General features: G+C 37.1%; 1 protein-coding gene across 7 annotated transcripts in view; it reads left to right on the top strand.

Moving 5' to 3' along the window:
- ADGRB3 (adhesion G protein-coupled receptor B3) overlaps positions 1-27,506 on the top strand; it is a 482,454-nt gene extending 454,948 nt beyond the window's left edge. For 5 of the 7 annotated variants that reach the window (XM_074819825.1, XM_074819821.1, XM_074819822.1 and 2 more), the window contains 6 exons: positions 212-307; positions 1,684-1,723; positions 4,274-4,917; positions 17,219-17,254; positions 24,648-24,752; positions 26,690-27,506. In XM_074819825.1, the coding sequence (XP_074675926.1) occupies positions 212-307; positions 1,684-1,723; positions 4,274-4,917; positions 17,219-17,254; positions 24,648-24,752; positions 26,690-26,878 (1,110 nt within the window). In that variant the 3' untranslated portion in view covers positions 26,879-27,506. The remainder of the gene's footprint in view (positions 1-211; positions 308-1,683; positions 1,724-4,273; positions 4,918-17,218; positions 17,255-24,647; positions 24,753-26,689) is intronic. The other 2 variants (XM_074819823.1, XM_074819824.1) reach the window with 2 other exon arrangements.
- Positions 27,507-27,727: the final 221 nt, after the last annotated feature.

Genomic DNA, 27,727 nt, shown 5'->3' with positions numbered 1-27,727 from the left:
TGGTGTGATAGACTGACAGACTTCGCAGCAGCCACAAATTATAGCAAATGTATTAAATGGAAGAAATAAGCATTTATGTTTACTGCTTCTGATTTATTAAGTATGCTAAACAAAAGTCATGCATAGTATTCCATACAGTTTAATTTAATATTTAATAGGAGTAGAGTACATGATGTTGCACAAGAATCAGTATAAGATATTGTTTTCACAGGTTCAAGATGCATTCAGATGTCGACTGAGAAATTGCCAGGATCCAATTAATGCAGATTCTTCAAGTTCTTTTCCTAATGGACATGCTCAAATCATGGTTAGCTTTTATTTTTTTCTCTGACTCTTAATTTAGTGCTCTTATCCAAAAGAAAAAACTTACAGTACTGTACATGGCAAGCATGCACAGCCAAAATAATTTTAGTGTAAGTCTGTTTAGGTCATTATCTGCTTGCTTAAATCTCTTAACAACCTTTAAATTATTGGTGTGATCATTTATGGAGTGGAGCACAGTGAATTAGTATCTTCCACCAGTGTTCTTTATGACAAAAGATTTTTACACAAGAAAATGAGAAAATAATCTAATAATGTCTCATGACTTTCTCTACTGTTGGTGTAAAGACCACTGATACATTTGAGAGTCTTCCCTTCATGAGGGGTTGCAAAATGTTCTAAATCAGACAAGGAAAAAGTACTAGAGATTCTAGAGGGGGATTCTATTTAGTGGCTTGAATTATGGAGATAGTGAATGGCTTAGTATGCCAAATTGGATTTACTAATACTGTTAGATAGTATATTAAGACAAATATTGTTCCCTTCACTTTCAATGACAGTTTGTCATTGACTATAATGGGGAGAGGATTAAGCCCTAAAAAAATGCAAGGCTCAACAAGCAGATGCCCTTCAAAAAATTATGAATCAAAAAAGAATCCAATGTTTGGACTTCACAAGCAAGGAGGTCAGTTTTATTAAACATTTTTCATGCAATAAACTTTTTGTGGAAATAGAAACGTAATTTAAAATTACTTGAATTCTATAACAGGATAAATAGTTTTTCTTAACTGGGAAAAGTGTGCTTGGTTTTTCAGCTGTTAAAATTCATTCTTAGCTCTTACAATTCATTTTTGCCCAATGAAATAAATATTAGTTGTTTTCAGGGAGTACAAACTTGACATGATTACATTAGTAGCAAGGATGGGCAGAATGTTATATAACAAATAACCACTTCATAACAAATTAATGAAGTTTCAGACAGGGTGGACTAATTGGATTACACTTATTCACAGTAATTTGTATTGCAGACTATTTTCCATACTTTTGTTTTTAAAATTATTATGATAAGCTTCCATAAAGACGATCCTTCCATGAGATGTAGAAGTTACTCTTCCATATACATAAAAAAAACTATACACTGTATCGTTTTATTAAAATTATATACTCTACTTCCACCTATTTTATTTTATTTTTTCTGGTCAGGCAGCATACTTTGAAAACCACCCAGTTATACTTTAGGAAACTTTGTAAAGCTCTGCTGTTGTAAAACAATACACTTCACCTTCTCAGCAACAAGAAACCACTTTTAAGAGACTATGACTCTGTAAGTAGGACGTTTTGGAAGCGCTAGTTGGCAAAAAGGTATTGTGGTTTAGTTTTCAATTAGTAACGGTTGTCCTGTTTCGTTGTTTCTTGTTACAGACTGATTTTGAAAAGGACGTGGACATTGCTTGTCGGTCAGGTAAGAACATTGACAGAGTATTTAGCCAACAAAAAGAAGTTTTGTACTAGTTCCTTGTGAAGTGAAAAACAGGAAATTGTTCACAACACGTATTTATAAATGTAAACAAAAAAAGTGATGCCACTGTACAAATACATTTATTTTGTTTTCCTATAAAAGCCTTTTACTAGAATTCAGCAGTTAGGAAACAGCCAAAGGTATGATTGCCTATTAGAAAGCAAATGGGTTTGGAAAGAATATCAGTCGTGCACAAAAAACTTTCCTTGTCCTAGTACACAAGCAAATGTGAAACAGTGATTTTGCTACCCCAAAAAAAAAGAAAAAAAAATTACATACTGTATCTTTAAAGCTGTGTATATGAAAGATGCATCAATTGGTTTAGTTTTAAAGACAGTAAACTTTTTAGGGCTCTAAGTGAAATCAAAAGTAGTTTAAGCAATATGGTAGCAGGAAAATGAAATTTGATTCCTCTGTATCGGAACAAGTTGTTTTTCTAAAGACATTTCAGTAACATGATCTTTAATGTCAGCTATGTCTGTTTCTGCATATTAAAAATAACCTATTTTAAGCAGTTTATTTGCCAACCTTGCTTAAATAAAACACAGTGTAAAATAAATGACCCTTTAAACACTATAGAAATTTTTAAATCTAGGAAAAATTCCCAAAGGACAGTTTTACCTAGGGAGGCAATCCTGCCTAGATACCCTCTGTTTTCAGTGAAGAGAGGAAGAGTGTGTCCTCTGCACAGGGTGAGTCAGAGCAGAACTCAGCTGTTCTGCATCACCCACTTGGAGGACACTGTCTCTCTTCACTGGCTACATGGGGAGCCAAGAAGGCTGATCACGTTAAGGTAAAGTTTGAGTTTCCAGTCACCCACCTTTAAAAAACTGGCAGTTTAGTTTCTTGCAAGATGGTAATAATTATTCCATATGAATTAGTTTTAATATGCACATGTATTTTGAAGGGAGCAGGATAGTACACTGTAACACAAGTGCATGTCTGTCACCATCCAGTGCAGACAGAAGTCCAGCTCTGGTCCGTGTAGCCCCTACTTCTTACCCTTGCCAACATAGCTCTGCTGCAGTATGGAGAGCCTTATCAGGGGCATCCTTAAGGAGATGTACTTTGAATATAGTTACGAACAGGCTTTACTAGACAAACATTTAAACTCAGTTTCTTTTAATGAAAGATTTAAGAATATGTCACTGGTTGAAGTGTCTTAATAAGTGTGACTGGAAACAGTGAAGCAGCCACACTGAAGTTGTGCATTTGTGCACTACTGTTTAGAGGCAAACTGTTCTTTTCATAATGGAAAAATGAGAGGCAGTTTTGTGTGAGGTGGGAGAGTGGGCTGCCTTATGAGCTGCTTGCTATGGAACATGGCAGTGAACTGACAAGTACCAGGCGATCTGGGTCATCAGAGCCCTCAGGCTACCAAAGGGGATGTAAATGTAACACCTGAGATACTTCAGGTTGTCTTAATGTCTCAGCCCAGGAGCTGGATTTTATTGCACAAACTAGCACTGTTGTGAATTAAAATATTTTCAACTGGGAAAAGAAGATCCTTGCACCCAGCTGGAATAAGCCCAGTAATTGGTTACTTCAATTTTTTTTTTTTTTTTTTTTTAATAATATATCCTTTTTCTTTCATTACAAATGTTGAATTACAGACATATTTACTTTTTAAGTTCAATAATTGTGATTGAATAGATGCTTTTCTTTTGAATGTACCCTTCAGAGCTCCTGGAAATTTTGTATTCTATGGCAGGATTAATAACTTCTATATGTGGAGCTTATCCCAGCAAAAAATTGCTGGATGTTGCTACAGGTTTGATCAGAAAGGCCTAGGCCTATACCAAAAGTAGATTATGAGTGTGTTATGAGACATGTTTATATTCTTTATAACCTTTTCAGATGTAGGAAAATATGTTTTTCTGATACCAATGGAATTTCTTCCTCATGTGGATACTTTTTTGTCACATTTATTTAAAAAATAATTTAACACAGAAGAGTTTAAAAAAGTCAGTGAAAAGGAACATTTAGGAGCTCAGAAACACATGTTCTAGTTATAATGCTATGGTAGGTCATTACAGTGGATTGACAAAATTATTCTGCCTTACAATCTGTTTGACATTTTCCAAGAGGTTATGTGAAGTTAATAATGGCAGTACAGATGTCATAGTGTATTTTTTGGAAAACCCTTAATCAAGTTCCACATGGCAGGCTTTTGCTTAAGCTGTGGGTCACCTAAGATCTATGTAAAGCATTAGGAATAAATGAAGGAGTGGTTTTAATTTATATAAATGACTGAGGCTTAGTCAGAGATCTGTGTCAGTTATACACAGTAGATTAAGAGATGTTGATTTAAAAAAGAAAAAAAAAAAAAAAACAAACCACAACAATAATTATAGAATAAAAGTTATTAAAAGGATAGGAAAAGAGTTAGGAAGATGCACTGGTAAAGGAAATGTGGCTAAATAAAGCCACAAAAAAAGCAGTGTTAGGCAGACATGGTTTCATGTTGTAAGAATTCTGTTCTCTGACCCACAGTTTTGCATAAAGACATTGGACCTTGCAGAGCAGCTACTATAACAGGAACACTTTCTAGAATTTCACTAAATGATGAAGAGGAGGAGAAGGGACCAAACCCTGAGGCAATGAGCTATTCTACCTTGCCTGGAAACATCATCTCCAAAGTCATCATCCAGCAACCAACAGGTCTCCACATGCCTATGAGTATGAGTGAACTGGCCAACCAGTGCTTAAAAAAAGACAACAGTGAGTTGCGGAGGACTGTGTATTTATGCACTGATGATAATTTGAGAGGTGCAGATATGGACATAGTCCACCCTCAAGAACGGATGATAGAAAGCGACTATATAGTCATGCCCCGGGGCTCAGTAAATACCCAGCCATCACTGAAAGATGAGAGCAAAATGAATATAGGCATGGATACACTGCCTCATGAAAGGCTGTTGCACTACAAAGTTAATCCAGAGTTCAATATGAATCCCTCTGTAATGGACCAATTTAATATCAATTTAGACCAGCATCTTCCCACCCAAGAACATATGCAGAATTTACCATTTGAGCCCCGCACAGCAGTGAAGAATTTCATTGCCTCAGAGCTGGACGACAATGCAGGATTATCAAGAAGTGAAACTGGATCCACAATATCAATGAGCTCTTTAGAGGTCAGTGGTACATAAAAAAATTGCACGCTCTGTTGTTCTAATTACGTGGTAAGACAATAAATTGTGTCATGTGTCTAAGGGGTGAAGCTAATGTTTTAATTCAGTATAAATTATTGTTTGGGATCATACACTGCTGTTCGTATTTCTCTTATTATCAGAAGTGTTTATACCTAGAAAACAAGATAAGAGTTTCTGAGCCAGTCTGTATGAAACTCTGTAGTTCTGGAGATTTAACATTCCACACAACTGCAAAGGATTTCGTGACCTACCAGGTAAAGTCCACTGGAAAATGCTGTGTTGCTACAAGAAGAAAAAGCATTCCTGCAAGATGCAAATGATAATCATTGACCCTACCTGCAAGCACTTGCGGTTGAAAATATTTGCCATTTTATTGCTGACAATCGTATTTGTCTCAGATATGATAGGTCTGATTCTGCTCTCACTGACGTAAATCTTGGATTCTTCCATCCAGTAGTTCACCATTTACTGATTTATTTTCTATGCATGTTTGCATGTGTGTGCAGGAATTGGTACAACTGATGAGTGCAGTAGTTAAAGGTGAACTGCATGTGGAGTATCCTAGATTCCAGTCAGATTGCAAAGTGAACTGAAAAGCCTTTAAAAGGAATTCATTACTACAATCTGTAAGATTTAAACATTATACAAGTGAAAGCTATTTACATAATTTCTTAAGATTTAAGTATAAAATACTGCCATTCCTATTGAGCCTTTACTTATCCAAAATCACCAGTGAGGTGGACTTGATTTCATATTTGGGCCTCCTTAAGAATTGAAATACATTTCACCAGCATTTCAAATGACATGAAATGCAGCATTTGGTGGGAAAGAAAAATACAAATGAGAAAAATATGGTACTTACTTATTCTCTGAAAGAAGTTACAGATGGAAAAAACTTCTACTGTATGTGTAAACTTGAAGCAATTTTATGTGTATATATATATATATAATGTTTAGACCCATCTCTGTAGGGAAGCAGTAACTTTACCTGATTTTTCAGTTGTTAGACCCAGAACTGTAGCTGGTATTTCATAGAACAGGGGATTCTTGTGGATATTTCTTTTAAAATAGAGTTGAAGTTGTGTATCTGCTGGAGAGTTTGGGCAGAAAAACAGAACGTAGTTTCTTTTCAAAAGATGTCTTTACAAGCTTTGAGAGTGAAATATTTCTTTTGCTGTTTATATTGTGTGTGTACTATCAAATGTTTTACAAGACATAATTTAACTGAAAAAAAAGTAATTGAACAGTCAAGTGTGGTGCTTTGCAAATAATCAAATAGTATCCACTTTTTGTTTGTTGTTAAGGTGAATATGTATAATCTTGGGACAAATTTTCAAACTTATTTGTAAAAGAGAGTGCAAGTGCTTGCCCACTCAGTGCTCAGATAGATAGGCTCTTTCAAATCAAGTTTGCATCGTTAAGGAAGTTACTGCCCTCAGCTCAGATACATTACTTAATAGATCTTAGGTGGTGACAGGAGTTCTCCAATTTAATGCAACCCCAGAAGCAGGATAGCTAAACTCACCTTGCAGTAGTATCCTGTCCTGTCTATCTACAATACCATCTTTCAGATACTTTTTGTCAGATATAGAGACTCAAATCCAGCCTGGTTAAGATTAGACATATGGGTGAGATATCTAGGGAAGGTTCATAATTCCTTGAGAAAACAGACATACCTGCCACTATACCATCCATTTCACCTGAGGTCTAATTGCTCTCTGGTGATGCCTCTTTCTTTCCATTGGTGATGAAGGCCATCTAGGAGACCTAAAAAAAAGGAGACCTTAGTTAAGTTGTAAAACTTGGGACAATAATTATTTCATCTTACACAGAGTTCCAATTCCTGTGGCCACTTTGGAAAATGTGCCTGAAAATCTATGAGTATAATGTACTGCTCCTTTAGAGTTCATTTTTTTAAACTGTATTTGTATCATATTTTAAGCTTACCTCTCGGATGGGATATAGTTACCCACCCACCATAGATAATCACTATTCTGTATATCATTTTTATGCTCAGAAGAGACTATTAAGTATGTAGTAGAAAATGTAATAAAATATAGTAAAATATGATAGTAAATATTTAGTCTCTTCTAACTTGGTAAACATATTAGGTTTAGAAAGCTGTATTTTTGTCCAGAAAGCTGTAAACAGTTATGTTATTAAACCTAACCGAACCCAGCATAATTCCATATATTAGGAAAAAACCAGATATTAGGGCAGATCAGAAATGAAAGGGACTCTTTTGGCTTTTGTGTCTGCCTTTGTGGTTCTCAACGCTACTAGATTATATAGCATTACTTCCTCTTTTGATAAGGATGTGCTGCAATAATTGAAGATAGGAACATGAAAAAAAAAAATGTACATAGAAGAAAAACAGAGTCTCAAGCAGATCCAGATAAGCAGATCCAGCCAGATAAAGAATGTGATTGTGGTTTTATGTGTGCAGTGTGTAAGAAGCAATGGTTGAGGTAAAGCCCCAAAATGCCATTTGGCTAGAACTGACCAGCTGGATTAACTTTTATTGCTGCCATAAACAAAATAAAGAAGGGAGGGCAAGAGATTTTTTTCAGAATATTTTTGATGTCCAGTACAATATCATTTTGGAAGATTTCAAGACCTTTCAAAAGACAAGGCTTTGTCAGACTCTGTGGGGCAGCTAAACCTGCAGCAGGACATTGATCATTCTGCCCACGTTTTTCCAGACAGAGCATGACTAGACCATGTCTAAAGATCCTGAGCAGTAGGAAGAATCTTTCTCTTATCAGCTTATACTGCTGTCCCACCTGAAGTCCAACATAAAAGCACATGGATTTCTGCTCTGTAGGAGCAGTTCCCCTTTCACTTCCCTGAAAAAAATGAGGTTAATATTCAAGGATCACCACCTCCAACCTCAGGAGTAATGCATCCGAACAAAGAGGAAGTCATGCAAAAATGCCTCCATGGATGAACGAGAAACTCAAAAAGGAGCCTACAGAGTGTGGAAGCAAGAACAGGTGGGAGGAATACAGAGACATTATTTGAGCAGCCAGGGATCAGTTTAGGAAAACTAAAGCCCTGATAGAATTAAATTTGGCCACAGACATCAAGGGCAACAAGAAGAAGTTCTATAGGTACGTCAGTGATAAAAGGAAGACTAGGGAAAATGTGGGCCCTCTCTGGAAGGAAATAGGAGACCTGGTTACCCGGGACATAGGCTTTTTTGCCTCAGTCTTCACTGGCAAGTGCTCCAGCCACACCACCTGTCGCAGAAGGCAAAGGCAGGGACTGGAAGAATGAAGAACCACCCACTGTAAAAGATGAAGTTCAAGATCACCTAAGGAACTTGAAGGTGGACAAGTCCATGGGACCTGATGACGTGCATCCACAGGTCCTGAAGGAACTGGCAAAACATAACCGCCACTTTTAAAAAGGGAAAAAAGGAAGACCCAGGGAACTACAAGCCAGTCAGTCTCACCTCTGTGCCCAGCAAGATCATGGAGCAGATCCTCCTGGAAGCTATGCTAGGGCACATAGAAAATAAGGAGGTGATTAGTGACAGCCAACATGGCTGCACTAAGGGAAAATCGTGCCTGATAAATTTGGTGGCCTTCTACAGTGGGATTACAGCACTGGTGGATATGTTTAGAGCAACTGATGTCATCTAACTGGACTTGTGCAAAGCATTCAACATTGTTCCACATGACATCCTTGTCTCTAAATTGGAGAGACATGGATTTGATGGATCAACTGCTCAGTTGATAAGGAATTGGCTGGATGGTCACACTCAAAGAGTTGTGGTCAGTGGCTTGATGTCCAAGTGGAGAGCAGTGGCGAGTGCCGTTCCTCAGGGGTCAGTATTGGGACCAGCACTGTTTAACATCTTTGTCAGCAACATGGACCATGGGATTGAGTGCACCCTCAGCAAGTCTGCCAACAACACCAAGCTGTGTGGTGCAGTTGACATGCTGGAGGGAAGGGACGTGCCATCCAGAGGGACCTGGACAGTCTTGAGACATGGGCCCGTGCAAACCACGTGAAGTTCAACAAGGCCAAGTGCAAGGTCCTGCACATGGGTCAGGGAAATCCCAAGCACAAATACAGGCTGGGTGATGAGTGGATTGAGAGCAGCCCTGTGGAGAAGGACTCTGGTGGATTAAAATCTGGATATGAGCCAGCAATGTGCACTCACAGCCCAGGAAGCCAACTGTATCCTGGGCTGCATCAAGAGAAGTGTGGCCAGCAGGTTGAAGGAGGGGATTCTGCCCCTTCTACTCCACTCTCGTGAGACCCCACCTGGAGTACTGTATCCAGCTCTGGGGCCCCCAACATTAGAAGGACATGGACCTGGTCAAGTGGATCCAGAGGAGGACCATGAAGATGATCGGAGGAATGGAGCACCTCTCCTACAAAGACAGGCTGAGAGGGTTGGGGTTGTTCAGAGAATAGACACAGCTGGAGAAGAGAAGGCTCTGGGGAGACCTTATAGCAGCCTTCCAGTTCCTAAATGGGGCCTACCAGAAAGCCGGAGAGGGACTTTTTACAAGGGCATGTAGTGATTGAACAAGGAGTAATGGATTTAAACTGAAAGAGGGTAGATTAGATATAGGGAAGAAGTTCTTCACTGTGATTCTGGTAAGACACTGGAACAGGTTGCCCAGAGAAGCTGTGGATGCCCCCTCCCTGGAAGTGTTCAAGGCCAGGTTGGATGGGGCTTTGAGCAACCTGGTGTAGTGGAAGGTGTCCCTGCCCATGGCAGGGGGGTTGGAACTAGATCATTTTTAAGGACCCTTCTAGCCCAAACCATTCTATAATTCTATAATTTAGACTTTGTATTCATTGTGTTTTTTGGAGATGGATGTTTTGGAACACAACTATAGTATCAGCACAAGAACATATGTCCTGACTTCTAACTTTGCAGGGAGGATCCATCACCCCTGCCATTAGATATCTAAATGTAGGCATTCCCCTTCTGATATGGAAAAAGAGCTTTTCACATTTGGCTCCCCTTTAGAGTCAATGGAGAGAAATAGGCAATTTTTTGGCCACTTTTAGACATGTGCTCCAGGATGAAGTAAATCACATGGCCTCACTGCAGGTGCCTCTCTTCAGGTGCCATAGAGGAAGCCAAAATGAGTAGTTCAGACATAAACATCAAAAATGTAGGCATCCTACATTTAGTCAGATGAATCCTACACTATGTCATAAACGGCCTTCTAGTTTTTATATCTGCATATTGTTTTCTCAAGAAAATGCTTAGTTGGGAACAATCAAATGCTTTATTCTATAGGGAACAATTTCAGCTTTCAAAAGATAGTCTGAGAATACCATAATATTTACATACAAATATTGTCCAAATAAGTGTAAATTTAAGGATCTGCAGATTCACAATGTGCAAGTCGGTGATTTTTCATTCTGTTTGGTATGCACCCAACAGTACTCATGCGATTATAGGCAAAGGAAGGCTTATTAGTACATTACGGAGTTTCTTAGGAGGAGTAATTGAACATCTGGCTAATCTCCTGCAGAACCCTTACATGCTTGGATTAAAACTGGCTTTTCTACCTTGGCATCAAAGTGGCTTGGAGTGTGTTCATTCAGTTCAAAGTGTTTTGATTTTAATGAAGAAAGTGCTCTAAATACATTCTTTTGGAATGGTTTTTGTTTTGAAAATATACACTTGGAGTGGTGAGTTCATTAATATGAAATTACTTTGAAGTGAAATAGTGCATTCCCAACCACTTAGATGCAAGGAAAGGTTAGGAGTTTTAAATGCAGAGGAAGAAGCTGATCTGTTCAACATATCTCCAGGATAAGTAATTCTTTTCTTTTCATTGTGCAAAAAAATGCAAGAGGGAGTAGATACCTGCTGCCTGACTGTGTGAGGAGACTTGCATCGTTACCTTTGTGGAAGAAGAATGATGGGTTCTTTCAAGGGAACTATAGTTAGTGTAATGTGAGCAGAAATCGAAAAGTGCTGAAAGGAGCCAAAGACTTTTAACTATCGTAAGAGGAAGGGCATGTAAAGACAAGAAATAGAAACATTTATTAAAAGGAAGAAAGATCATCTGCTTTATAACAGGAAGGAAAGGACTTCCCAAACGTTTGCCATGTAAAGGACTGGGATTCTCTTTCCAGTCTCATATCTGCTTTCTTTATTTTTCTGTCTCAGCTTCTGTTATGAGATTTTATGTGGAGAAAGACATAAAGCCCTTAGATGGGAAGTTGATTGTGTGACCAAAATAATCCTGTATTCATTCATAAGAGCTCTTAATATATTCAAAGAAAGTATGCTCCAGAGTTCCTTGGCCAAATTGCTGATATGGGACTTCAGGAAGAAAAACTGTTACAGCTGGGAAAATAAAGGGATACGTAAAAGATCGTGAAATGCAAAGAAAAAGTAAAGGTATAGATAAAGAAGAGAGAAAGGAGAGACAGGCATGTTGAAAAAAAGGAAAAGAAAGATGGCAGAAATGGAGAAGAAGCTTAAAATGAAAGTGTTAGGAAGAATGAAGTGAAAGCATCAGGGAAGGAGCAAGGTCTAAAATTAAAAAAAAAAAAAAAAACAAAAAAAAAAAAAACCAAACCAAAACAAAACAAAAAACAGGAAAGAAGAAATATGCAGTTAAAACAGTCAATCTTGTCAATAAAGTACCAGAGCATCAGGCAGAACAAAAGCAAAAAAGTGTGAAGTCATTTTGATTTATGACATGAGAAGAGAGAGAGAGAGAGAGAACAGAAATAAAGAAATGAGCACCACGGGAATTTCCTCTTTATCATGTTTCCACATTGCATTTTCAGGCATTCTGTATCGGAGATTTCTCTCCCTCCCATTCCTCATTTCATTCTTCAGTAAGCTGTAGAGACAGATCTTGCCAATTTTGTGACTCAGTGAAATGAAGGCTAGCCCTATAACAACCCTCGCTTTTGCTTGAATGAGTAGGTCTCAGATTCCTCTGACTTCAGAAATTGTTCCAGCTTATTTTCAGGTTATCATACAGGAGTGGGGGTAGAATCAGGCAGAGTAGATTCTAGTAACAGAAGATTTAAAGAACCAAAATTTTTAGTCAGTATGATGAAGCGCAGCATATATTTCAGACATAAGCAGTTATCTTAAGTACATACTGTCCTTAAGAAACTTATTTTCAATGCTTGTCCATTTAAGAGATGCCTTGCTTCTCCTCAAAGCCTTCAGAAACACAAAACAAGTGGGTTTTGCTTATTGAGTAAAGACATATGCAGGTTTTCCTATAAAAAAGGGGAGCAGCAAACCAAAATAATTTGCCAGAATATTTTTAAATTGGTATCTCTGAAATTACATTTGTGCTATGTGTTGATGAACTAAATTTGCTAGCATATTTTAAAATGCCCACATTAAAGAGCTAATCCACTTTTTTATGAAAATGTACTTGCTTTATGTCGAGCTCATGTTATGAACGAATAGCCAACATAATCTTCTATTCAGAAACTAATGTTTTTTTCCAGTTATAGGCACACAAAATGCATTTTAAATCAAAACTGTCTATCCACATTCCACTTTTATATCTCTGAGGGCCAAAAAAGATTTTTCTTTAATTTTGTTCAGGAAAAAAGTCCTCCCAGGGCTAAGATCTTGTATGTCAAATCTAATCTCAGAGTGAATTATAAACTGGTGATAATAAGGCTTTATATTAATAGAAGCATGGTTATAGCCCTCACTATAATATGGTATCTCTGGTTTCAATTATACTTTGCACAATGCCATATATCTTCAGCAGTATCTCATGTAATTAATCAGGTAGTGGTGTAATGCAGGCTAGAATAAGGAGAAAACCAGGCATTTGTCATTTTACAGAGACGGAGAGGGATTTTATTAGTCATTTAGTGAGAGCAGCTCTTTCCTGGTGCCAGCGGATTAGTGCATGCTGTATGGAAATTATTCTTCAGTATTCTATTTTTGTCCCTCAGTGAGCAGAGTTTAAAGTTGCTCTGGAATTACACAGAGAAGCTATACATGATTAGTACAAAGTAAAATTGATTTAAAATGAATTACTGCTGCAGACTTCTTTTCACAGAGTTTCACTTTGGTCCTGGCATGAAAGTTGGATCTCTTTTTTTTCTGTAAAATGGATTTTATCAGTTAAGATCAAAGAGCTGTAGAAATCAGAGATGGAAAAGATCTTGTCAGGTCATCTTTTCTAGCAATGGAAGAACATTTTCTACAGCATATTTCTCCAATGCATAGTCAAACCTCACTTTCAAGACTAGAGTTAAGGGCTTCCTTCTGTTTCCATTAGCAGATTATTTCATAGTAAAATAAATTTTCTTTATTCCCAACAGCATCTCTGGAATTTCCTTTATTTTTCACTATCTTTTTCTGCATTACAACTTTTCAGATTTTTCTCACACCAGCTTTGTTTATCAGTATTTATATCCTTCTAAGGTTTCTGAACAAGATTCTGTGTTTGCCTCTTCCAGAGCCAATGTTTAAACAAGCTGTATCACTCTTTTATCTTTTGCCTTGATCCAGTGTCATTAACTCTTTAAAAGTGTTTTTTGCTGCTGTCATCTGAAATTTCCCCAGTTTACAGGCATGATTTGACTTCTGTCAGTTTAGAACACTAATGCAACTCACTGGAGTTGTTCAGAAAGGGCTATTCAGATCCTTGTCTGTTTAAATGGAGACTTGACCTTTTTTTGTAGCCTTTGTAATTGCGCATGGATTGCAGTTCACTACTTACCCATACCCCCGAGCTTTTTCAGAATTATTTCAGTTAACTCCCTGATGCTAAATAATTGCATGTGTCTTCAGCTTTTTTGGCAGTGCCTTTATTAGTTACCCTAGCAGGTCTCCAGCATTAAGGCTCATCAGCTTGGAAAACAGATGACTGAGTAGTGAATAAGGAATGATTATTCATATTCCCTATAATATAAAAACCAGGAGCATCAAATGAAATGGCAAAGGGATAAACAACATGACTTTCTTTGTCACGCTATGCATATTTAAATTGTGGAATTCACTACCTCAGCACATTTGGATGTCAAAATTAAGAATTATTATAAAACATGATTAGATTAATGGAATAATGTAAAAAAGTGTTATTAAGCTCAACAGAGTAAGCCTCTCCCAAGGAAATTCCTAAACAACTGAAGAACTAGGGAGGGCATTGCAGCAGAAATATCACTTTATACTTGCCCTGGTGTAATTTCTGCATCATTCCTGAAGCATCACTGCAGAACCTGGCCAAATACAAAATACTAAAGAGGGAAAACATTGATATTATCCCTTACAGTCGCTTGTTATTTATGTTCTACTAACATTAATAATCAAGTCGATCTGCAACTGAGCCTTGAAAAAAACACCAGCTTCTAGTCTAATTTTTATGTTGGATAAAATAATTTTGTTTTGCAGGTGGGTAAAAGAAACAGCTTTTTGAAAAGAAACATAGTGGTGTGACCAGTTCAGCAATTCATTTGATGCAAGAGATTTTTTTTCCCCTCTACTCCACTCAGCTGCTAGTTTTCATTAATTTAAATGGTAGAATGAGCCAGATGGTTGATTTCTGAAAGCATTTAGGTATGTGTGGAAAACCCCATTTTTCTCAGCCAAAAGACACACAAGTAAACTTCATTTAAGAAAAAAAGTACATATACAATAACAATTAAAGCGTTGATCTGCATGTTTTAAGCTTGTTGTATATCATACAGAAACTAGGAGAAAAATTTAATAAATGACCACTTCCAATTGGGACCAAAGGGAAACTTCCATCCTCATAAATTAAGATTCCCAATGACTTCATGCTTCTGAATATGTTCCTCTCTCAAAAAATAACACTACAGTCATTTGAAGACAATGATGTAATAGCCAGGAGGACCTGATAGTGTATCTGGTGGTGTCAGTGACAATATTGCAGATGACTTTCAGTGATGCAGGATCACATTCATAACCAGCATCCTTTGTTTTTCAGAAATTCACAGACCAGTGGCAGTTACATACTTGTATGTTTTAGGAGAATAGGCTTTGACAGCACTTGTGCTGTATTTCACTGTATGCAGCCATGGAAAAAAAGTGAAGAACAAGCACAGAACAGATGTTCTGTATAAGTTTACAATAAATGTGTTCGTGATAGATTCTTGTTGAGTCCTAGAAAAATACTCACTGAGATAAACCTGTGGCATGACCTGTTTGGTCATAACTTGTGTGATCTAACAGCAAAATTGCAATAGTTACCACTTTCTGGCAATAACACAGTTAAATATGTTGCAGTCTGTTAGATATGTCTTTTTACCATGTAAACACCAATAGGCTGCAAAGCCTAATAATCCAGCTATGCCAAGAATATTTTCAGTGTGGTCAAGCAGACTTAAGGCAAACTACAAATGCTCCAGTTTTATAAATAAGACTATCTAGCAAACCACATTTCTTCCTAAATTTTCTATGTTTTCACTTACAATTCTCAGTCAGATAGTTCAATGATACCAGGTTTATTACTGAACTGTAGCTTCAAAATAGCTTTTTCAAGCATTTTTCAAAGCTTCTCCTGTAAACTTCACTCGTTATCTGCTGTACAAGTTTCTTCTTTTGTAGTCACTGAGCCTTCACAGTGGTAGATGTGGTCTAATTGCACCTTAAAAAGGTCCTTCCTCATTAGAGATACATAGATTTCTTCAGGTGCTGGTTTACTGTGGAATGACGAAGGCCTGTGTCAAGATACACTTGCACCATGGCCTCCTTAATATGAGTGAGAAGTAAGAACTTAGCTACTTTAAGAATTTGGGTATAATTTCCTCATATTTTTCTTGCCTCCAAGACCTTTGCTGTTTTCATGTTTTCATGCTACTTATTTTTGCAGAATTGTTTAATTTATTTTTAAATTCTCTCTTTTAAATGTGCTAGGTTCAATCAAGCCTTGCTGATTAAAGATAGCTTCTCCAAACCTTGTTGTTGTTGGCTGGTTGAATTGTTTTATAGACTGTTCTTTCATACGGCCTCCCAGCTCTTTAGACATCAGTGTGTCAAAACTGCTACAGTGCTCTTCTTCATATTACTGTGGATTGGAGCATCAAAATTTTACTACAAAACCAGAAAATATGTCACAAAGTAGTATTATCAAGGGCTCAGAGACCAAACATTTTCCACTTTCTACAACTGAAAGAGTTGTATAATTATTTCTTTCAATTGCAAGAAAACAGAACAGCTAAAACCTGCATGTTTGTTAAACCAAGTAGAATCAAAGTCTAATGAAGTTAGTAACATTATTCATCTTGACTTAATGGGTTTGATTTGTATCTCACTGCAGAAAGTAGGAGCAATCTGAAATGGTTCATTCACCATGACTTAAAGCCATCCTATCCTACCACAAAAATTAGGGTTAAATTGTAGCAGCAAGCCTTTTTGTTTCCTTGGGGTACTTTTCTTTTCCTTTAACTCTCCTTCCAGAAGGAGAATGTATCTTTTCTTTCCATTCACATGTTCTTTGCACTCTTTTTTCAGCTCTTCCAACCACTGTTTCTACATCTCTTTAGTCTATTGCAAGCCATCCAATTTCCAACCTTAGAAGAAAAAAGATATTTTTATCTCTTCCTTATAATATTTCTGCTTCTTTCTGATATAATTTGACTTTATAATTGGTTTCTTTTAGAATCTGTAAAAAATTATGTGCTAAATTATTTGTGATATGTCTAAATAATCATATTCCATTGCACTGTATACAAGTGATTATTTCACTAGTAAATCATTCTTGCTTTATATCAGATGCTTTGAATCAGATTTGTCATAAGTGTAAAACAAAATCATTGCTTTCTCCATCCAGATTTTCATTGCAAAAAAACCAAGCGGAAGCTATGGAAAGTATAGATGGCTTCGGCTTGATTTTGCTATCATTTATTCCATTAAAATCAATGGAGTTGTACCAATGTAAGCCTGAGGAACAATATCTGTATACCTATACAAACCTAAATCATAGATAGCTGTGTAAAAAGTATAAATATAATGATAATTTGCAAATACCACAGAAAGTACAGAAATAGTTACATTTTATACACCAGCAGGTTCAATTGCATGCAAGTAACATGCACGTTATGCATCCTGGTGAAATGCAGTCTGGTTTACTTCAGAGAAAAGAATATGATACTGGTCTAAAAAAACTGTATGCGAAATCATGCATTAATCTTAAATTATCAAGATAAAATCTACAACCTCTCACAGAATACCTAATATATATCTGATAGGAAAACAAGAATGTTATTTAGACTCATTAATATGATTTGGTAAATAGTCCCCTTGTTAATGCAACCTCTTTTTTCTTTCTTTTTTACTGCTTAATAGAGAAGAAAATCACGTTATTCGGACCTTGACTTTGAAGTAAGTTTTACTGAATTATTCCTGATTATTAAAAGTATTTTCCTAAAAGTAAATGTGAAGTGTTCATTTTAGCAGATTTTAGTCTTCTGACATAGTAGATGTCATAGGGTTGTTCAATTGGTACTGTACAGAACATGATGAGCAATTAATTAAAACTACTTTGGTGCAACTTGTTTGTAAAATATTCTGAGCTCAAACTGTCATATTGCAATATTAACCATCATGGTTTCAGTTTTTAAATTCTCTGCCTCTTCATTTTCATCTTTCTTTTTTTCTTTTTTAATTTTGCTGGCTATCTATTGAAAAAGTGCGTCACTTCTGTAGGGCAGGCCATGGTGTTGCAGAAGGTTGCTTTGTTCAAGAGATTGTCAATCATTTGTTCTATCTCTCTTTCTTCAATACTGATTTACTGGCATATGAGTTCCATATCCAAATAGTGATTGTGAATGTGTCAAATTTTGATGACAAAGTGCTGCCGTTGTAAAAGCTTATGGATCGCATGCTATATGAAAAATCAAATTCATGTAAGGTTTCTCAGGTTGAATATCCACAATTTCAGACTTAAACTCCATTGAATAAGAAGGTTTGGTTGTGCTAGTTAATGACCATTTTGTTCTATCTCAGTCAGTATGGTTAGGTCTCTTAAAGTTTTGTTTATTTGAGGTTTTCTTCTCTTCTCTCTACCAGAAGCCATACAGCAGTTGGTTTTCAAGGGAAGGTTAATAATTATTTATGGATTTGGGGGTTTTGCATAGGTTCATGCAAGTTGAACAATTGTAATAGTTACATGGAACCTACAGATCTCAGGCTAAACTTTAACATCCAGTGATTAGTATATATCAAATATAGCTATAAATTACACTCACTGTTTGCATATGCAAAGAAAAGCATTTTTTATTATTATGTGACCTGTAAGCACAGCACATGTACTTTCAGATTTCAGATTCTAGTCCATAGAGAAGAAAGCGGCAGAACTAGCAAAATGCAGCCATGACAGTGGTCATAGAAGCCTTGTAGCGAGAGAAGTTTGCTGTTGCAACCTGCTTTTGCTGAAATGCTGACCTTTTGTGTCTGATTGTGGTTTCTTGGTAGTTTAACATCATGCCTTAATCTCCTATGTCATTTTCACCCAGAGAGTGTAGTGACCTTAAGCAGTCATTTAATGTCTCAAATAATCCACCAGACAAAGATTCACACAGTAAGTTTAAGGAAAATAAAATTAAAAGCTTATCCTAAATATGCTTTAGGAACAATTGCATAGGAAGGAAAAAGAAAAACATGAATCAACAACAAAATTCTGATGAACAAGCAATTCTAAAAGGAAATGCAAGCAGTATGAACAAAAGTTTTATAATTATAGTGATATAAAGAATTCTGAATTTTACTGGTTTTTATTGAAAGGTAGGAATATCATGCGTTCATGATGAGAACATTCCTGGTGGCAACAGATACTAAAACATTCTTCCTATCGCTCAGGAGAGCAAAATCCAACACCAAATAAACACCAACAATGCTGTACACATTCTGCTCTCAAGAATCAGTCCTCCCATTACATATTTTCTTTTGATTCACATAGTGTATTTAAGATGCTTACAGCTTTATCTTGTCTTGTTTGTAGCATAGTTGCTCCATGGCCTAATATTTTTAGAAGTATGATTATAATGCAGGAAAATATATTTGTTTGTGAAGAGGGAAGGATGGGGCCATTGAGAGTCACTGCTGAGAAAGTGAGAGTGACAGTGATACTGTGCCAGTTGCTGCTGTGTTTTCAAAGTACTGACTCAAACTAACCCCATCTCACCTCCCTGTTTTATGTTTCCTCTGATTAAGCCTGTAGGCTTTCCTGTGTCCTCACACATAGCGTGGCTGTCTGTCTGAGGTAAAGCAAAATAAAAAAGTCATAAAATGTTCAAATAGCCACTCAGATTCCTTCGCTCAGCATACTGATGAAGGGAATTGAGATAGTGTTGTGTGGCCAAAGCACTGCTATTTTGGTACTTCAAAGCAGCTTGACTGCAAACCAGAATAGAGCCCAGAGGTGCGGTTCAGCTAGAGTGATTGGCCATACCACTTAAATGTTTAAGAGCTGGTCCTCTGTGAGACAACATCCTTCCACAGTCCTGAGTGTAACAAATGCTATGGATGTGGTTCTGAGGACAACAAATGCTAAATACACAGTATGGACAAGACCGTGTCAAGCTTGGCTCTCTCCGTACTTTTCCTTTTAACACTCTTCCAGCAGTCTCTACACCCTCAACCTCTCACACATGTCTCTCTGTATCCGTACAAGACAAATCCTCAGACTATGCCTATCTTACTAAAAGCATTTGGGGGAATATTCCTGGGTTCCAAAACACCAGTTTTTATATGGACGAATTTTTAGAACGGCCTTTACTATTTTAGTCTGGATCACCCTTGTCTCTCCAAATAGTTCCTGAAATGTCCTTAGGGAACCAGTGCAACCTAGGTACCATTCACAATAAGCAATTGGTTGTAGACTTCTTATTTTGAAGACTAAAACAATTTTGTAGCATTCATGGAGAACATTCCATGCTAGATGGTGTCTTGGACATGTTTGACTTACTACAGTAGAGTCACAGTTTCACTGGTTAAAAAAAAAAAAAAGAGACTGTGCTAGTGGGCTGCAATGCGACACTCGCCTCAATAGAGACAAATTTAAGTAAAAACAAAGAAACACACGAAGAACATTTTCTTTTCTGAGGGCCATAGCTGAAACTCAAAGCCAGCTGCTATGTGGTGTGAACATGGGCAAATCATGACTGTACTCAATGCCATAAAATAGTCTCTGTCCCAGTTATCTCTAATATATGTAGAAATACAGGTGTACTTTTAAGAGCCTTTGCAATGGACTATAAATAGTAAAAGTCCTGTGACTGCTGGGTAGAGTTATAGAAGGCTTATGTCTACAGTCAAAGGAAAGGGAGAGAGAAAATGATGGCATCCTAACTGGCCAGCCCTTACCATAGATCTTAGAGGGGAGTCTAAGTATCTTGTTTTCCCTTTTTAAATAGTTTCCCATTACATTTTTAAATTATGCCTTTATGTAGAAAAAAAGAAGACAGACTGTAACATACTGGGTTTAGTCTGTAGACAGAAAGTATTACTGCCAAATAATATACTGTCCACTATTAGATTTTGCAAAACACTGAGTAATTTATTTGAACTTTGAAGTTTGATAAAATGAACAGTCAACATGCAACAGCTTTACGGCTCTTTTCTTGCTATTACCAAGGATTAGTTTAGACTCATTCATGCAGTCCAGTATCCGAAACATGACCAAAATTCATAGGTCTGGGCATTTTGGATTCTTGCTGCTGCTGGCTGTGGTAACCCCAGCTAAGAGCCCTCCAATCCCAGTCATTATGTTCTGTTTTTCCCTAAAGCTGGACAAGGAGCTCTTTCATGAAGGTTCAGCAGTAATACTGAGCTGTCAGATCAAATAAAATTCATTCTAATTATGTTGAACAGAAATACAGATGTTGTGGAAATTCCCAGGAGGACTTTGTAATAGGTGTGCACTGACACTTAGAAAAACATACAGAAGAGTTAAACTATTATTGACATGCATTTTAGGATTCAAGATCACAATTACCTTTTAATTCTATGAGAGGGTCTGACTGCTGAATTTCCCCAGTCATCCACCCCACTCCCCCCTTTCTATGAGGCATTCATTGGATCTATGCTGGTAATAACATTTATGCCAAATAATTCAGAAAAGTGTCTTACTACCCTGCTCCCCAGGATTCAAGTGATCACTGGCTCTTTTTGAGCTTCTACCCATCAGGGAGAGGAAAGATACGCAGGACAAGTGTGAATACCAGAATGTCTTCTTTTCTTTCCACAGAGCAGTAGACTCTCCCCAGCAATAATACTAAAGTGATCCTTAATTGCTGGAGCTGCATTCTTCTGGAATTTCATATGCAATAGCTATTCATTATAACATTATAAACTCACACAAAAGTTTAAAATCATTCTCTTACTAACCTGAAGACATGTCTCAAAGACAAAGGTGAAAAAAATATGCCTGCAGGGAAAAATCCTTTCCCGTTCCTAAGTTTGGCAACTGATCATACCTGTAACATCTTGAAAACACAGCATGTTTCTATTATAGGGCTGGGAAGGCACTCCCCCATCTGTTCTTTTCACTTAGCTATTTCATACAATATTTGAGAGAGAGCATTTTTACCTGTGACAATATAGAAATTCTCCAAGGCAAATTGAATTACATTATTATTATTATTATTATTATTACTACTGTTATTCATAAGATTGACCACAAATCTTCGTGAAAATATTTGTGCTTGAACTCAGCTACAAACCTGTTATAAATAAAAAAGGGACCTGGGTACAGAGTTATGTTTGAAGTGCTTTTCATCTTGATGATAGCCACTGAATCCTCTTCTGAGAGTAGTTGCTCAGCTAAGTAAGACTTAGTTTGTTCAAAACACACACTCGATGTTACTTGTGAGTGAGAGTAGAAATGTAGAAGGAGTGTCAGTTCAGTCTGACCCCCTTTAGGGTTTGAGGCACGAGAGTTACGGAGCCTGCAGGAAAGACCACAGGAAAATGTGGCTAACTCAGGTGCTTCTAGAGGGCATGTGGCATTAATGGGCAAATCCCCAGCTGCACCTAAAGAAAGTGTGCTTTCAAAGGGCAGCATGAGAAGCTCCTTTTCCATCCTGTTCAGGTCCTGGTGCTACTACAATCATCCTGGTATATATTGGTCAAGATCTCCAGCTTTGTATTGACAAAAATTGTGTATTTCTGAGATTAATAAAGCTGCGTTTTCCACATTTCCCATTTAATAGAGAAAACAGATTAAACCCCCACAAATACTTTGTGAGTTATTTTCTCATAAAAGAGAAAGAGTTACCCAACAGACCATATTTTCTAGAAAGGAGGTAAGATGATGCTTTCTAACAAAGAAGTTTAGAAAGTAAGAGTTAAAGTTGAAAATTTAAATTACTGCACCTTCAGTTCGGATTGTTCTTTATGAGCAGTGGGGAGGGGCAGGTGTCAGTGGGTAGGAATTATGGAATGGAAGCCAGAAAAACACAAAGCAACCAAAAGATCCATAGGTACATGTGCATACCAGTCATTCTGCTATTAAGAAAAAAATTTAAAGCCTTTTTTCTGGTAGAGTTTCCACTGCAAGTGTTTAATTTCTCCTCCCACCTGCTTCTCCTCAGGAATAATGTAATGAACTGAGTAAGACATTTACATTATTCATATTTGCTATTTAATGAATTCTTGGGTACACGATTCAGAAAAATATCAGAAAGTAACATTCAGTATATTCCTAGCCTTCTATTAAAAAGTTTCCAACTGGAGATACTTATTTCACAGTCATATGCTATTTCCTGCTTTTAGAACCAGTAACCCACCAAATTTGTTTTATTCCCTTCAGCATGTCTCCTTATTTCAGCCAATAATAATCTTTGAGGTAGAACCTTTCTTTTTTAAATTCTATGTATGTGAAATTTGCTACATATCCCTGTCTACCATAACAGCAATAGCTTAAAAGAATCCCTAGGAAGTCACTTAAGTGAAACTTCCCTCATAAATGCAGATCAGCTACCTTTAGTTAAATTACATTTTTCAAGGAGTTCCTCACGAAATCTTGCAAAATTGTTTCCCTTATTCACCCAAAACTCACATTAACAAGGTCTAATTGCTTGCTGTATCTCATGTCTTTTGTGAATGATGTTGCCGATTTCCTGTTCCCGGAAGTGAACAAGGACATGTAGTGACAACACAAGGGGTAACAGCTTTAAACTGAAAGAGAGTAGATTTAGATCAGATTAAGGAAGAAGTTCTTTACTGTGAGGGTGGTGAGACACTGGCACAGGTTGCCCAGAGAAGCTGTGGCTGCCCCCTCCCTGGAAGTGTTCAAGGCCAGGTTGGACGGGGCTTTGAGCAACCTGGTCTAGTGGAAGGTGTCCCTGCCCATGGCAGGAGGGTTGGAACTAGGTGATCTTTAAGGTTCTTTCCAACCCAAACCATTCTATGATTCCATGAATCTCAAGATATGGTGTAACTTTATTAAGGATGATATGGTTATTACAGCATGGCTGTAGAAATGCATGGCCAAGAGAGAAGCCACATTTCATGAAATTTATAAACACAGAATGAAAATTAAAGATAAAAATTAAAATTAGTATTGGTAAAGCATTATTTGAGGGTCAGCTACTCCCACTCCAGTTTAAAAGGTACTAATCCAGACTTGCCAGAAGCGTTACTTGCTGGGAAGGGTCACACTCAGGCACTGTGTACACAAGTTTGCAGGGTTTGTCATGTACAATCATGTACAATTAGTGGACATGCATTGAGGCTGGTGTCCTGCACCTTACTGGTTGCTGCCCTGGCTGTAACTCAAGTTCAAGCAGTTACAAAAGCTTAAGAAAAGCCAAAGTCAGGCCATCTGCTTGTTGGACTGAGGTGAAGCATCCTCACTCCCTACTGTCCCCTGTCCACCCAGACCACAGAACCATGAGATTGGTTGAACAATAAGCAGCCTTTGGCTTTGCTCCAGAGGCTGGTCTGAATCCATACCTCAGTGTGAACTTGTTTGTAAACAATGCAGATGGTAGGCTTGACAGTCTAGGCTTCAAAACAGGCTTCACTCTCCATGTAGCTGCCAAGACTAATACATGGCCGAGGGTTTCCTCCAACTGTGGGGGCTGTTTGGGGTCCCCAACTCTTGCACAGGAGTCATATAATTAGTTTTTGTGGAAGAGTGCCCTGTGCATGGGCTAGAGGGAGACTGGTTTCCAGTTGCCCAGTCCATGACATAAGAAAGCAAGTAAAATTGAAAAATAGCGCCTACTTTTCTTAATATGAATGCCATTTCAACTGCATTTTATGATGATCTGAATGACAAGAAGATGTCTAATTAAAAAACCATAACATTTGGGGCTTTTCCATTTTGGGCCAAGATTTCCAAGTTCAGTGTTCTATTAAAAATTATTCTGATAGGGACGATTACAAACTGCTGTTGCATTCCTATAGAAATTAAAATATTAGCATCCATACTGAAAACAGAAATTCTAGAAAACATTCCTAATGTGCAAAAGAAATATCCTTCTGAGAAACTGCCATTACTCTCAAAATACTTCTAGGCTAGCACAAAAACAGTGTCCCTTAATTTCAGCAACTCAATAAATGTGGGGTAAAAACAGTCTCTTGTACACAGGAAGAACATTAAACAGAGCAGAGAGAAGGCTCAGTGCAATTCACTTCCACTGGTCAAGTCTATAGGGAAAAGATGGCCCTACCAAATTCAATTTACTTTATTATGTTGGGGAAAATAATGCTTCTCTTAAAAAAGCCCAGATTCAATTATAAATGCAAGCAATTATGCTCCGTTTTGCAGAAGGTCATGCATACAAGAAAGAGGCACATGGAATTGTTTCAAGAGTTAAATCAGAAATTTCAGACACTGGACAGATTTCGGGATGTACCAAAATCAGGCAGTATGGTAAGTTTTCCTTCTTAGATATTTAAAATATGATGGATCCTTAACAACAACAATGAAACAAGAGTCCTTTGAATTCAGTGTTATTTCCTGAGAAGACCTTACTCTGTGCTACCTTTAGATAGCCTCAGAAATTAGAACAAAAGATACTTTCAATAATCTAACCTATAATGAGACTCATTAGGTTTTACAACTAGACCATAACTAACTCACTGACATCATTATAGATGACAAGTAATTGAACTGTAGGGAACAGATTTCAAATCTGTATGTGTGTCCCAAGTCTAAAGGACTTTATATAGAGAAAGCAGCTCACTAATGTAATTTGTCCAATAGGGCTTTTCCTCTAGCTAGACAAGCAGATATTAAATTAGTTAGTACAAACAAGTCCAGCTAGGTTCACCTATACGTGAGATGGTCCAGAAAACATACAGGGTTACTGTAATGCCGTGTCTTTTCCATAATAGCTTTATAAATATTTACCATGGGAAAAGCAAAAATTAAATCATCCTGAGTTGACTCTGCTATCATCATAATTCAAATTTGTACACACACACTCATACACACATGCATAACACCCTGACTACATCTGATAATGAGAGCAAGGAAATAGTTGATTCTGCCTAATTAAAACAGCTAATTTAGTGTGACATATTTATTAGCAGTAATATTATGATTAGTAATAATTTTATATATAATTTCATAATGTGAAAATTGTGTATTAAATGGAACTGAGCTAGAATCATTGTATTTATAACTTTTTCAGAAGAGCTGCTCACAGACATGAAGAAGAGGTATTAAGCAGATATGAGGCCAATGGATTTACATCATTTACATCATCTTAATCCAGCAGAAATTTGGCCCTGATTCTTTGATGAATCTTTAGCTGTGATATGTGTTATTTTGCACCCAGTTGTTGCTCACTCCCTCTTCTGAGCTTTGCTGACATTTAAGTTTTCATTCACCCCCCTATTTGAGATTTGCTGTCCATGTAAAGCTTGAATTAATTCAAAATCTCAAAGGAAATCTCAGTGGAAGAGTTGTGTTTACTCCGTTTCACATCAGTGTTATGTTTTTGAAAGGTCTGCTAATAAAAGCTGCCTAGAGGAATGGTCTATCTGTAAGACAGTCAGAGAGTGATCCAGGTACCTAAATATAGGCATCTCAGGCTATTTTAGACAGCCTCAGGTATCTTAGTCTACATCATGGTACAGGAAGTGATGACACAAATCTCAAGGGAGACCTACAACTCTCATGAGAGATAGTTGGAGATCAGGCAGAAAATCCAAAGGCATCTACAATGGTGCAAAAATATTAAGGTTTGGCAACTAAGTCCCACCCAATGTGTTACAGCAGAAATCACTAATTAAATTGGTCTGTACACTATAAAACTTAGCATTAAAAAATAAAATAATTCAGTAGAAAATAACCATATTTCAGCATGTTAATCCTAATATACATGAGCTCATCGGCCTGTAAAACAAGGTAGCTCTCAGCATTTTCAAGGGCTAGGTTTCCATGGTTCTGTCATGCACCTGCCCCAATTTAAAATCCAGCTGGCAATCTCTGTTTCAAACCGCTCCTTATTTCAGGCAGCAAGCTATTCTCGGTTACCTTCCCTTCTCTTCTCTCACTTTTCTACACAACCGCTATTACAAAGATGGCTATTGGTACTGGATCACTCGGCCATTCCTCACATACATTGGTTCTTGTGAAAGAAAGGGCTTAGCTGGCAGCTCAGGTGAGGAGCCTGCCAAAGTGTTGATTGTTCACAGAGAAAGAGTCGCAACGGTGCTGAACACCCACCAGCCTGGCTCCCTGCAAAGTCATTTCCCCTCTCTGGCTTCTGTGTCTCATGAGAGCACGTTAGTGATCAGCCTCATAAATGGAAAACACAATATTTCATCCTTGGTTTTAATTCTTCTTTCTTTGGTCTTCAGGAGAACTCAGCACCGAGCAAGGCTCCATGGGACAGTTTCAAAACCACAGGCGACTACCAACACTATACAACAATAAATGTATTAGACACAGAGGCAAAAGATGCTTTAGAACTCAGACCAGCAGAATGGGAGAAGTGTCTGAACTTGCCTTTAGATGTGCAAGAAGGTGACTTTCAAACAGAAGTTTAACAAAAAGGAAAACAAACTGAACAAAACAAAAACAAAACAAAAATAATTCATTGCACTGACAATAAAGAGACTTTGGGAATCCTGACACTCCTGTCTGAACATTGTGACTACTTTATGTCAGGCTCTTCCTGTGCCAAATGTCAGTGGTTTTTTTCGTACAGTATATTCCCACTAGTGCGGCTAGTGGAGAACCAGGTGTACAATTCTTACCATCGTGTGTTGTAAGTACCCGTGGAATGGATTTGTAAGGTAATCTTTATAGATAAACCTCAAGCAACGATTCATGTTGTAACAGCTTCATTTGGTTTAGTTTTCAAAAAACTTCACCATGAAGCACAATGTATATATTTATGCAGTTTTTAAAGTTTATAACAGTCTGTTTGGCCATTACTACACTTTTTACTTTATAATATAAAAGCAAAGTTTTTGTCATTAAATGAATGTCTGTTGAGCTACATTCTTCATTGCTTTAAATGCAATAAAGTAATAATCTCACTTTTATATGAATAATATATTTCACATCTTTATTATTGCAGTTTTCTCTAGAAAGCTCAGAGTAGCTTTCTCTGCTGCAGCTGTGTATAAAATATTTAAAATGTTGTATGGTGTAAATAAACCTTTGTCTACATATCAGTTTCTTAGTGCATTTTATTCTGTATTTGTTTATCTTAAATTTGGATATTTATAAAGTTTTCTTTAAAAACACACATATCGAATATGTATTTGGAGTTTTAATAGCATGTTGTTCTAGCTCCTGCAAAGAGTTTCTAAAGCATATTAGTAGGTTTGTATAACCATTCTGCTTTTTCTTAGGTATTCTTTTGTGACAATGTACCATATAAATTGGAC

The sequence above is a fragment of the Strix aluco genome, chromosome 3 (assembly GCF_031877795.1).
Source record: "Strix aluco isolate bStrAlu1 chromosome 3, bStrAlu1.hap1, whole genome shotgun sequence".
Lineage (NCBI taxonomy): Eukaryota > Metazoa > Chordata > Aves > Strigiformes > Strigidae > Strix > Strix aluco.
Note: the sequence above shows the minus strand (reverse complement) of the source record. Positions and strands in the feature narration are given on the sequence as shown.